Source organism: Acanthisitta chloris, unplaced genomic scaffold (genome assembly GCF_000695815.1).
Source record: "Acanthisitta chloris isolate BGI_N310 unplaced genomic scaffold, ASM69581v1 scaffold17442, whole genome shotgun sequence".
NCBI classification, from domain to species: Eukaryota; Metazoa; Chordata; class Aves; order Passeriformes; family Acanthisittidae; genus Acanthisitta; species Acanthisitta chloris.
This window is the reverse complement of record NW_008662420.1, coordinates 105,722-119,578: the sequence shown is the minus strand read 5'-3', so window position 1 is coordinate 119,578 and position 13,857 is coordinate 105,722. Positions and strand designations below refer to the sequence as shown.

General features: G+C 40.9%; 1 protein-coding gene across 1 annotated transcript in view; it reads left to right on the top strand.

The window, feature by feature from the left end:
* Nucleotides 1-3,007: 3,007 nt before the first annotated feature.
* Nucleotides 3,008-13,857, top strand: part of LOC103798344 (VPS10 domain-containing receptor SorCS3-like) — a gene marked incomplete at its 3' end in the record, with an annotated part of 107,357 nt that continues 96,507 nt past the window's right edge. Inside the window, exon 1 of the mRNA XM_009070599.1 lies at nucleotides 3,008-3,076. Coding sequence (XP_009068847.1) covers nucleotides 3,074-3,076 — 3 coding nt within the window. The remainder of the gene's footprint in view (nucleotides 3,077-13,857) is intronic.

Below are 13,857 nucleotides of genomic sequence, written 5' to 3'. Positions count from 1 at the left end.
GTGCAAGACACACAGACCAACACGTGTGTTGTCCAGAACTCAGGAGTGACCCCATAGAGGGGGCAGTAAGTTACAACACGGGGAATGTGAAGCCACTTGTAGGTTTTAAAGAGGCAGTGCTGTATCTGATGTGTTTTGACAGGTAAGTGTTATTTCAGCCGGTCCTGGATGTTGCCAGGAGACACTTCAGGTATAATTAGGAGTGTAGGCTGCAGCTCAAAGCTGGCTGTTGTTCATTTGTTCTGCTGCTGTGGCAGATGGGCACAAAGACATTGCCAAGGTCTGTAATGTCTATCCATAGATCTCCGTAAGGTATTGGTTATATGACCATGAAGCTTGCAATGGTTGGTTATCCATCTACCTATCTCCAAGGCTGGTTCTTGCCACATGATCCATGACTATTGCTCTGTGGAGAGAGAAGAATATTATGCCCTTGTGATGAACAAGATGCTTGTATTTAAGAATGCCCTGAGGTGATAGATCTTATCTACTCCTTAATTGAGCAACAGGTGACCTTTAATTTCTGGAAGTGATGCAAAAAGCACTTGTGCAAGGAAAGAATGATGGTCTCGTGAGTAGAAAGATTTTTGATTCACAGGCTGGTTGAGTTTGTTGTCTGGCAGATTGGCTGCCAATAAACTGTGGTGAAAACTTGGCCCTCTGGAAATTGATAGGGATAGGTCTTTTGTCTTATGCACATCTCTCAGTGAATCATTCATGTGCACGGATGTACAGATACTTGTGCTTACTGAACCTATGCACTTTGCAAAGCCTCATTTATTACACACCTTTAGCAGATTGAATTCCAGCAGCCTTTGAAATCCATCGTATTAAAAGTGATATGGGTCAGCAGGGAGAGGCACATACTATATGTGCTAAGAGATAGTGTTTCCAAGGTTTTTTTTCCAAAGCTTTATTTTTTTATTTGTTTGTTTACAGAAAAACAAATAGAATCATCTGAAATTAAATTTACATCTTCTCAATGGAATGAGGAAACCGCTTTATTTATGTTTCCCAGATCAAATAAAGTGAACAGTATTTTTTGTTCATTTTGCTTTGTATGTTTCAAAGATGTGTTCCTGATTAAATTTAGGTGAACTTGCTTCTTGAAATACAATTTTGAAACAGAAAATTCAAGCTCTGTAAGAAACTAGTGTGGAGGCCAGATAGCCTTATCAACTGCTCTTTAGGTCTGACCTTATAAAATCTTTTGAAGCAGTCTTGTTCCCAGACTTCCAATAAGAGAGTTTGCTAGGTTAGGCTGAAAAAAAGGGACCATTTCTGTACCAGACCTAGGAAGAACCTCATAATATGGAGGTTTGGCGTACAGTGCATAATTTCTGCTGCATCTGACTTTGCAGAGGAAGTGCTCCTAGAATGACCTTGGCTGCTTAGTGTGCTACTGCTGGGATGGTGCTACCCTGTCCTGCTGGGATGCCAGATCTGGAGAAGATGTGTAGAGGTATACATGACTCCACATGGAGCTGTCTGGGATCTGACAGGTCATTTGCATCTGTTCCAAGGTGTGTTACAACCCACTAGACTGTCTCCAGAGGTGGCTTTCCATAAACAGACTGTACATTCTAATCCTTTTGATTTACCTTGACTTGTTGGTTTTGTTTTTCTTTTTTTTTATAGGAGGAATGGTGGCAGAAGATTTTTTTTTATAGTGATCAGCTATCAAAACCAAAATAGAAAAGTATATTGTGTGATAGACACAGGGTCATCTGGCTTTACTGCTGTGTGTGCTGCTTGTATTGGTCAATGATGTTTCTATTTGAAGGGAGCAGAACTCACTAAATTGTAGAGCAATTTAGATTGGGGTTGGGGGCAGGCTCTGAAGGTCTTCTGGTCCAGCTCCTGCTCAGATCAGCTTCAAAGCTGGACCAAGCAGTGATGATAGATCAAGTTGCTTGTCCAGTGAAGTTCTGAATACCTCCAAGAACAGAGATACCCTTAACTGCCCTGGGCCCCTGATGTAGTGCTAGATCATCTTAATTGTGAAGGACTTTTTCCTCTATACCTCACTGGAAATTCCCTTGGTGCAGCTTGTGTGTCATTGCCTGCCAACAAGGTTGGTCCTTGTTTGTGAGACTTGATACCCCTTTTTGTGCTTATGACTCATAAGTATAGGGGGATTATAGATAAGGAAAGTAAAATAATGCATCCCTGGGATATTACTATTTCTGAACAGGGTCAGCAGCTTCCAGTTTGAAGGCTGCATAGTGAAAGTAAGATTAATTTTCTGCTCATCTCCCTGTTTCATTAAATTCTTGGTCGCAGCAACAGATTCATTTTGGACTATTTTCTGTTCTTGTTGTCATCTTTGTCATTGGAATGGGATATCAGCATGTTAATGCCTCATATAACCTGTGAATGATGGTCGAGCACTGTCGCTCTTTGACATTTTCAATGCCCTGTAATTTCATTATCTGGCCATTCTTCCCTTTCCCTGCAGTGTAGTGTGTCTGACATGGTGATTGCCACTTCTAATGTCTTTTTCTGCTGCTACTTCCAGATTTTCCTCTGTCATTGTGGTTGGTTTGTCTTTCCCAAAAGGAAGGTAATTCTTCAGGTGAAAAAGAACTTTATCTTACACCCTCAAACTATATTTTAATCTTGTGGCAGAAATAGGAAATTGCTGCTTCTTTGTAATTTTCATCCTGCAGGATTTTATAGAACCATGTTAGATGTATAAGCATCACTCTACACTATAACATGGTTGCTCTTCTGAGTGGAATAGAGAGGTCTATAACAGAGAACTATTAGTTCTGCTCTTGTTCTTTAGTCACTGGATTTTTTGGGGTGGCCTGATCTCTGAAAATGCTAATACAAGCCAAACATTTGACAATTCTTATTGTGAAAAAGTTTTGGAAATTGTGCTGAAATAGAAGAATGTTTGCAAAGTGTCTCCTCATTCAGCTGTGGAGCAGAGAGATGCCATATATCTGACATAGTTTACTGCTCTCTGTGGTCTACCTCAGACATTCATCTTGGCATTTCACATATTCCTCATTATTGCAAGGCTGGAGGACAATGGCAGTGCCCTTGACTTTTCTTTTCCTGTCTTCCTATGGTATATTGCAAGACTTTTTTTTTTGTAGGATTTTGTTGTGTTTTGACTTTTGTGGTGAAGGTCTGAGGTTTTTGTAGAAGAATTGAGAAATGTCTTGGGATTTGCAGGGTTTGGGGACCCATAAGGTTCTGTGGCTTGCTCTACACAAGACATTGTCCCTTATAGTCCCAATTTCCTATGATAGTGTAACAAGCTCCTGGAGTGAGTGTATGCAGCTAACTGGTTGAAATCCTTCTTGCAAATGTCTCTGGATATCAGAGTTGTAGGGATCAGGGCTTGTTTTAGAAAAGTCGTTAGAGCACTCACTGAATGCTTCTATTAAGCAAGAAGAATATGGCCCACATTAGCATAACTAAATTAATAGCAGGGAATTTTGTTGTGTGTAAGAGTGTGGTCTTAGTCATGGACATGTTAGTTTTAACTACAGGTTTTGGAAGAGTGTTAGAAGCAAGTTCAGAAGAAACTCCTCTAGGGGAAATAAAGTTAGAGATGCAAAACCAAAGAAGTTTGATTTTTACATTCTGTTGTCCCTCACATGGAAAACTTCTCGAAGCTTTTCCTGCGGTCATTACCCATTCTATGGTAACTTGTTACAATTTGCAAGGGCTTTTCATGGAATGCTTGGGAGTTGAGGGGTACCTTCTCCAGAGTTCCAGCTCCATGTCATCATGTGGAAAATCAGGTCACCTTCTTACCACTTGCTTTAAAAAAAATCTGTTGGTAATATTTACTGCCTGAATATACAGGCTAAAGACTTCTTGGTTCATCACTTGGAATCTGTTGAAGTTCTAGTTAGTCCTAAATGTTGCTGTTTCCACCTGTACACACAAATTTCTTAGGATGACATTGCTGACCTTCCTGGGCACGAAGGGAGATGCTGTTGGTTGGTTGCTGTAAGGCTTTGGATTTAGCCTGAATTGTGGAATACTTGCTATGATTCCCGTGTTTGCAAATCTTATAATCCCTTTCTTCCCTCCCTTCCAGGCTCATCTGAGCTCTTCCAGTATACATATTAATTCTGGACTTTCCAAGTAGCTGATGTAGTACATGGAGATTTGCTGAGTGTTGGAAGTACAGCTTGGTATTTGGAGCCAGGACTGACACTGCTTGCAGGAAGAACATTTAACTAGGCACAGCCTTGTGCCAGAGCCTCTGCCCTAGTACAGGACACAGTGAGGTTCTGTATTTTACACTAGAGCTGCCAGTCCTTGTGCTAGCAGTGTTACCATGTGTCCCTGTTGAGTTTTGGCCGAAGTGCATGTGGTGCACAGGCGTGTGCAAGGAGTGTCCACTGAGTTAGAAGATCTGATTTACTGAATTAATATTTAGATTGAAATCCATGTATTCATAGATGGCTGAAGGACTTCTGAGGTGAACAAGGGGGCATAAACCTGTGTAGTGCCTAAGGGAAGAGGTGATGCTGAGGGTACTGTTACGGATAAGAGCTGACAAAGACTAGCTGGGTTGGGGAAAGCTGTTTGTGAAGGATGTTAACCAGAGGTCAGTTTCTCTACGCTGCTGCTTTGTTGCAAAAAGGGACCGACCCTCCTCTCTGCTGGCTAGAGGGGAATCCAAATGAGACCAGGAACCTTGGACTAGCTTTAAACCTTTTTAAAGAGAGGAAACATTTAAATTTAATGTTTATGGAACTGAGTTCTCAGCCATGCTGAGTAATCTCGCTAAAGAGGGTACCTTGTTTTACAGCTTTAAATCTACTTTGAACAGAGTATCAGCAATTATCCCATAGGGAACAATCCTGTATTTTCTGGATGAGCTAATAGGCCTCTTGCATCTCTAATTTCTATTGTGCTGTGAAGATGTCGATGATTGTTATTAAAGGCTGTGAGAAGCAACTGGTCAGTTCATTGCCAAACTGCTATAATTCATGGGTGTTGTACATGGGTTGCAGTTTGCTTAACACTGCAATCCATGTATTCTAAATTGTTTTTGTACTGCTTGGCCTGTAAAATTACAGGTTTATTATGTTGGTGCAGATCTCTTGTTTAATCAAGATTGCCGTGCGTGCTGCGAATGCTAAGCTGTTGCTCTAAAAATACCCCTTGTTCTCTTGATGTAAGAGTGTGTGAATCAAGTTGGATTTATTTTTATTTGTGTTTGAATGTAAATACAGTATTCTTGAATGCAAAGGGCTTATGGCACCTGCAAGTACTAGCAATAGCCATTCAAGAGGGCTCTGTGCTATTCTGGCTGTAGCATTGCTAATCTGAGGCATCTAAACACAGCCTGAGACAATTTTCTGTATTCTTTCTAGGGGACAGAAAAAAAAAATGCAGTGGAGTTTAAAGCCATTATGTAGCTGCATCTATACATGTCGGTTAAGAAAAAAAAAAAAGAAAAAAAGAAGAGAATATGAGACCTTGTTTTGTTTTAAGGCATCACTGTCCTCCAAGAGCTAGGGCTTGAAGAAAAATAAGTACAACAATCTGTGAGACATAAGTTGAGCTCTGTGATGCAGTGGAGGACCCTGTGGTGCTCTGACAGCTTGGTTCAAGGCTGAGCCTCTAGTGCCTGTTAGTTGTTGCATCAATTTTCTAATGAGACCTGCTCTGACTGCAGCAGTGTTGAGAGGCATCTTGTGGAGCTGTTGCAGTCTTCTGCTGGTGCAGTTAATGGAGAGATCTGTATCAATTCACATTTGAAAGGTTGGTGTGGAGATTATCTTCATTCTTCTGTGTTGTGTATGTGAATTTGTAACAGGTTACACTGTTCTAATAACTAGGTTTACTGAAGATTATCTTTGGTGGTCTTGCTGTCAGTCCTGCTGTAAATGACCCAGAGAAGTGTTTCTGTTTTGGGAGGTGCTTGATAAGAAGTAGTTTGCAGATGGTCATGTTTGTGAAGGGGCAACCACAAAACATCAAAAGCAAAATGGGCTTTTAGATTTGTTCTTTAGTCCATCATAGGTACTTAAAAGACATGCCTGATTACCTTTTCCTACCTGTGCATCTTGCAAGTTAAAACAAAAAATCTGTACAGAGTTGATATGCTGACACCTACTACTTGAATCAACACTGATCCCCAGCATGCTTCAGCCTCTGGTCATGTTCAGAGCTCTAAGTTTGCCAGCTCAACATGCTTTTCATAAAGCATGTTGCTGTTTGTCTTTGAATTTTACTTTCCCTTTGGAGAAGGTACTGATCATGATGTTCTGCACAGTCACAGTGACAGAACAGGAGACTATGTTATATTTCCCAGTTTTGGAGGATGTTGTTATTAGATTATTCTTAATGATGGGTTTCCAGCCATCATCTAATGTAATTTGGAGTGGGAGTGGGTTTGTTCAGTGAAGGATCACAAAGCAGAGAGAGAACTTGTGCTGGAGCTTGTGGACATGACCTAGCTTTACCTGAAGAGGAATGGGCAAATTTATTCCCTAGTGCTCTGTTTAAGAATTTGTGCTTATATGTTATGTGAGAATGGAATTGAATTTCACCTTCAGCTAAGCCTTGTAACTTGTCTCTGTCCTGACTGCCATCCAGAGACAAGTAGAGACTAATGCTCTCTTCTAGTGTAGGCTCTAATAAAATGGGACAAGCTGGTGTGCCTGGCCTGTCTCCAGCCCATGTTTTCATTTCAGAAGAGGTGTCAATCTTCGGTTTTATTGCACAGTTATAAGAAATGCTAGAGAGACTGTATTTCAGGGAGTGACAAAGGGGTGGGGAGTGTCTGAAGTCCTGCTTCTATGAATTAATGGAGTTCATAAAGACAGTACCTTGTGGTGTGACTGGTTAGGGAGAGGAGAAAAGATTATTCTGAGGCTAATCCAGGGCTCTTGAGACAGTAAAGAGAGGAACAGAGCTCTCATAGACCTTGCATAATGACCATTACAGATCTTGTTTAGTCAATTTGCATTCTTCCTTTGTCTTACTGCACAGCCATTCCCTGTTATGTTCCTCTGGGGGCAGAAGGATTTTTGGAAGTTTAGAGAAAGTTGTGGTGCTCAACTGAGAACACACCAGTGAAGAAATAGTCTTAGAGCACTTCTGCAGTGATGGGCAGGTTTTGCTATCTCAGTACTACATGCAAGATGACTGTATTTCCCATGCATGCGAAATTCCCTGAAGGTCATCTGGAGACCCTGCGGAGCTACAGAGTATTTTCAAAAAACACAAAACTGTCTTTTCCCCCTTTTGTACCTCCAGGTTTTGAGTCGCAGATGTTTGTGTGATGGCAAAGGGAGCCAATGCAGGTGCTGGCAGAGCAAATCACTGAGCCTTCTTTTGTCATGTACTAGTGAAAAGGATCTGTCTCCTGGAGTTTAGCATCCTAAATCTTGACCTTAAAAGCAGTCCCAGTTTTCATAACAGTGATTCTTATCCAAAGGGATATAGACAGTGGCTTGAAATGAAGGCTCTACTTGGATTTCTCTGTCAGCTAGAGGGCAAAAAAATTTCAGGTCCATACAAATAAATTTTCATGTCCCTAAGAGAATGAGAGTGGTCTCATAAAGTCAAACCTTCTGAAAGTTTTCTACTGCAGTGAGGGTTGCAGTGTGGAGCAAGTAGCTGTTTTCATCTGACCAACTGCCCCTGGGCCCCAATCTACCCTAAAAGTGTCCCAAAAGTTAATAGCCCTTTGGATTTCTGCAGTGGTGATTTGCTTCTTTTCTTTTAGCCAATCCATGTGCATAATGTAGACTCTGTACTTCTGGGTTTCCTACTTTTACAGCTTTGAAATTCTCAGCCATAATGTTGCATTAAAGAAGATTTGAATTCAAGTTTCTCTATTTTTCTCAGCTTTGTCTTTTTTTAAGTAACGGAACACTTAAGTCTGTAAGAAAAATTGCCCTTGACAGCTTTAACTGCACTGTTCCACATCTCCCCATGTAGACATTAGCACAAGGTATTTCTATAGCAGGAAAAATACATTTTCTTTCTTACTGAGGTCAACAATAGATGAATGGATTTTTTTCTTATTTGTGCCCCCCCAAAAAAAATTGCAATATTGGACAGACACAAAAAATTATGATTTTTTTGGGGGTCTTGACACGTTCCTTCATTTCCCTTCACTCCTACCCCACCCTGATTTGTTGTCAGTCCTTCGGGGGACAATTTTTTGGGGGAGGACAATTTTTTGGAGGAACAAAAAGAAGTTTAAAGGCTTTTCTCCTTCTTACAGGGTCAGATTTTAAGCAAACAAATTTTACCTATGTTTAGAAAATAGATGGGGAAAAATGTTCACTCTATATCATCTGTATCTTTCTTCCAAAGCATTATTTCTTTGGCAGGCATATAACTGCTAACTTTGGAAGATGTTTGTCTGGGTTGAGTGACAAACTGAAGCTCTGAGTTGGGGGTTCAGGTCCCTCTTCTGTCTTTATTCTTCCTCTCTGGTCCTGGGTATATCCCAGGGCTAAGTTCATGGAGTGTGGCTATTGTGGCCTCATGCTGCCTAGAGGAATCCTTAGCCCTTAGTTAGGCTCCCATGATAGGGCACCTTAGAGGCATGTTCTTTCAGCTGACATGGGGGGAGACATTCCATCCATCCCTTGAATTCACAGTTTTTTGAAGGCTTTGTGTCCAAGAACAAGAAGAAGCCAGGGTGTGTTTCTTCTGTTAGGCAGGCAACATTTACTCAGGTTTCCCTGATTTCCACTATCTGGGAGGCCACTTTTTCTCTGGATGAGGCTATTTACAGGCTCTTGTGATACAAATCATGTTCATTCTTGCTGCAGTCTGGAATAGTTGGAGACAGAGCTGCACCCTGTGGCACCTGCCTACTGTGAATATCCATCAGCTGGCTCATAGAGTTCTTTGAGTCCTCAGGCAGAATCCAAACAACTCTGGCTCCATGGTGCTTCAGGTTGCTCTCCGAGATGCAAACTCAGATGTCTCATAAAGAAGGGAGAAGCTGGTTCTTGAGTTCAAGAATTCTCCTCTATTATGTTGCTTATCATGGAAACTGTTGCTAGTGTCTTGCATAAGCCAGTTTGCTGTTAGCACACTGGTTCCTCTTGACTCCATAGGAAGGACAGACGTTGTTTTACTGCTTAGACAAAGGAGGATGTTATATCTGGCTGGCTTAATGTGGTAGATATACACAGAGGAATCATTCCCAGCCCAGTTTCTGGAAATACCTAGTGAGTGAGATTTCATGATAGTCTGCTTGATTAGGCCCTCCAGAGGAGATAACATCAGGGCTCCAGAGGTCTTTGGCATAAGGAAGAGCTGCTCTGCACAGGAACAAAGAAAGGAAATTGCCCAGAGCAAGTGTTTTCCACAGCAACATTTGAAATTTCACAGATGAATATAATTTTGCTTAACTACTTACAGATATAAGACTAATAATAATAATAATAATAACTATATAGTTATGGCACAAGGAGTTCAGACACTGTAATGATGGTGAAACATATGCACATGATGAATATAGAATAAAAATGAAAATAAAGACAATAAAGATGATTAAAATCAAGAGTAAAGATTATTTCAAAGGAATACCAGTAGGAAAAGGAGCTGCTAGGGCAGAGTTTGATCTTACTATAGCTGAGCCACTTAGTTTCAAAGCAGGTTTTGTCATATGCAGATGGGAACTGCATAAACATAGGTTCAAGGTCAGATGAGTGCAGTCAATTGGACAGACCACGTTTTATTACCTTAATATATAAGATAATCAGATAATTTAATTTCTGTTGAATCTATAATAATGTAAAAATATGTTAATTGACTAGTTAGCACTCAAACTGTTGCTTCTGACCTTTTGTCTGTGGAGAGCCCTGACTTGTGCTTGTCTCCTACCTCTGACACTTTCTGATCCTATGTGTCCTGCTCAGCCTGACTGACCCAAGTTTTCTGTGATAGTTACTCATATATTCTAAACTATCACTCACACTTTTATTTTATTCTTTCTGTGATGATTCTCATATTTCACTTCCCCTACTGTTTAATTATATTTATAAACACTTATACATAATTAAAACATTGTGATCAAATCATGAGCTTGTACTAATGATGTTAGAATAATTCAAGATAGGGTTTTAAATGTGCTGGGAAATCTAAATATTGGATGTTGGTAGCTGCAGAACCATAACTGAACAATTTGTACATTTTACCTTTTTTCCTTCTGTGCCTGCACTTGTCACTTGGCAAACTGCAGCAATCCTTATTTCCCTGGGCTGTTGCAAGGAGGGGAATAAGCCAAAGTGTAAGGTACTTTGGATTTGTTGTTAATAAGGATTCAGTGGCAGGAGTGGAAGGTTTTTAACTGGCCATTAAAAGCAGATGCAAGGGTTTGTCTCCCAGCAGGTACATTCTTTTCTTTCATGGTAACATCTGTGAAACTCCAACTTTTGTACTGGTTCCCCTGGAGGGAAAGGAAGTTTTCTCAGAGTAATATTGTTTAAAATTGAATAATACTGCATGATATTGTGACAATAATAATACTGTCTCAGAATCACATAGACATCAGAAATTAGCCTCCCTGCAGGTGAGTGAGCTGGCCAGCAGGGCTGGGAATAGAGTGGGGAGGCTCTGATGTCCCTCCCTGCTCTGAGTGCCAGCCCAGTGACCAGACTGCACTGCTGACTTGGTGGCTTCTCCAGCACCCATCTCCTGCTGTCATGTTGAAGGCAAGGCTCCTTGTTCTAGGGAGCACAACAGGCATGTGTTCACTTGGCATGGCACCTAACTCCCTGCTACGGTTCTCCTGGGCTAGCAGTGAGGCATTTTCACATGAAGTAAATCTTTGGCTTAGAGACATGAGGCTGGAAAGGACTTCAGCAGGTTATCTAGTCCACCTCTGGTCCCTAGGAAGAGAGAGAATCTCTTGCCCATGCATTGTTCAATACCAATTATTTGAGTTGCTAATTGGAATCTGAAGAAGATCGGTAATATTTAGATATGTATATGTACATATGTAGGGGAGAGGTGAGAGACAGGAGTGTGTGTGTGAGAGAAGCGAGAGTTCCTGAGTAGGACCTGGAAACTGAAATGGAAGAACAATAAGCAGCCTGTATGTTCCCAGCTTTATAGTCACTTTTTTTTTTACTCTTTTCCCTTCAGAAGTGACTTAGACACAAAATTCCCCACATAGTTTAGTTTCCTTTATATAACCAGACAGTCTTGCCTTTAGTCCTCAAGGAAAATCCTTGTCTGTCCTGTCAGTTTGTAAGATCTCAAAGGGCTGTGCTCTCTTACCTATTTTATTTTTTTTAATTGAGAACTGTCATTGGAAGGTAATGTACCCACACTTGGAGTTCAAGTCATTCCTTTTTTCCAGGACCCCTTGTGTCAGGGGCTTTAAACAGTTCTTCAGCAGGTATGTGACTGACTCCACAGAGTTAAATCTCTGCACAACATCTGCAGGTTTGCAGACGGCAGCAAAAGATAATTGTAGTAAGAATGTATCCAGCAAAGTAACCGGAGCCTTTTTTCATTTTATTCTTGAACTTAGAGATGTGCACACAGCAGTTTTAAAAGGAAGACCAAGAAGGGAAAAAAGATAAAATTAAAATTTCTAAGGCTTTAGTGGAGGCTTCTTAGCAAAGAGGAAGAACTGGGAGATATGACCCAGTGTGAGTTGCTGAATCAATAGAAATAAATTATGAGCTCTTTGCTATCACCTCATATAAGGTATGATAGGGTACCCTTAAATCATATCACTACCTGACAGGAGAGATTGTATTTGTGTTTAACTGAGTTGCACAGAGATAAAGCTCAGGCTTCTGTTATTTTAAGCAATCTAGATGTCTTCTTTGGTAGGAATGTGTGCTTATGTGCAGCAAGACCATCCTGAATAGCTGGGAAACATTCTGTGGAGCCACAGCTGTGCCTGGTCAGGGGGGTGGACCAGATAATCTGGGGAGTCTTTTCTATCTCTGACCTCTCTGACTAGTGCTGCTCACAAGCTGCTGATAGCACTGGTGTGCCCACCCTCCCTTCCAGTGTGTTTACATCTAGCCACTGCATCTTTTCCAGATATCTCTCCTGATGCTGTGTGGCTGATAATAGCTTTTACATTCACACACACACACATATACACACACATGCATTTTCACGTTCTACTGCAGCCTCTGGGATAGAATCCAGCTGCTCTTTCAGTGCTGATAACCTTGCTGTAGGCCTTTCTTTTATTTCTTTAGAAAGGAGGTTTTGCACAATTGCAATGGTAGTTGCAGTTTTTGCATGTGTGTACACTAACAGTAAGCATGTACGTATGCAGAAGATATATTTGCAGAAACTGAGGCAGGATTTACTTTTTTTAAAAACTTTTCTTGGAAAAAATGTTGTGTCAGAGACATTGTCCAATTTTTAATGTATGGTTAAGATGAAAGAGCAATGTGACTGACCTGCAGCCACTATGCAGCTACTTGCTATCAATACCCCTCTTTCGGTTGCTAACTGGATCTGTGATTTGGGAGGAGTAAAATCTGACTTCTTTTCCCATATTGTTGTAAAACATTGTAGTCAGATTCATCTTCTGAGTCCTGGAGACATTAATCATTGCTTTTGTGGTGATGTTATTCAGCTGCATTCACAACCATGAAAAGGATTTCCGTGTGCAAGGCGTCTCTGAACATAGCCTAAATTACAGTCCCTGCACCAAATTCAGATTCAATTAAGAATCCTTTCTAGACTGGTGTGAAGCCAGAAGGATAAATCCATGACACTGGAAGAGTGTCTGTCTCAGTGTTGATGCCGATGGGTTCTGTTTCTGTGACTTGCTTTGAAGACCGGGTTTGCCCTTGAATTGCCAAAGCAGAGAACCAACAGACAAAATTCCTGCCTTGCTTTTGGTGGTAATAGCACGGCAGGAGAGGGTTGGGCTTTCCAGGCCTGATTCTTTATGCAGAGCACTGTAGTGATAGTGGGTTTTGGTTTTTTTTTCACCCCCAGATTTTGTTCATTCAGTGCCAGCCCTCTAAATGGGGCTTCCAAACCGCTGCTTACAACTGGCAGGTGCTTTTGTGAAGATAATGTGATCTGTATCCAGTTGTCCCAGGGGAATCCATGGGAAGACTTCTCCCACTCTGGATCCCACCCATTCTGCTGCCTGATTTATGTTGAAAAGGAGGGGGACAGGGGGCAGAAGGAGCAGACTGTGGCAGTTTTCATACTGGCAAGTGGTAAACCACACAGGCAAAGGAGGATTAAAGGAGAATATCTTCCTTTTAGTTACTGGTTCTTGTTCTGAGGACAAATTTGACAGTGTCAGCTGTTTGGAGATCACAAGTTCACTGGAACTTGTTTTGCTTTTGTGTGTGATCTTGAGACTTGTCTCTTTCAATTTCAGAGGGTTCCTTTGCCTGCACTGCCTGAAGCCACCCACAGATCATTTTTCTCTCTCTAGAGATTTTAAAAAAAAAATGTAAAAAACAAAAAAGTCTTTTGCTGTTGCTTAAGGTGGCGTCACTTTCCTCTTACTAAAGTGTTGCTCTGATTTCCAGCGGCAAGATTTGGCCTGTGTTTGTTATGAGTACCTCTGCTGTTTTCTTTTCATGTCTTAGGATGTGCTATTCATTAACTCCTATTATCTGGAGGTGTTTTCTTCAGCTATGCTCACCAGGCAAACGAGAGTAGATTGGTATTTAAGGTGTATGTGTTCTTTTTTAGCTAATTGTTCTGTTACTCTGGGTGAACTTGGATTGGCATTTTATCTTCCAGATGATGCTTCTTAGTGTATATTATCTGTGTTGAATTGGATTATTTCAGCTATGTTAAATTCCTGGATGGAGACTCTTTTTCAGAAGAAAGTGGTCTTTAATTTGATTTTTTTGTATGTATTTGCAAAGTGAATTGAACTAAACTCTTAAAAGTTAATTT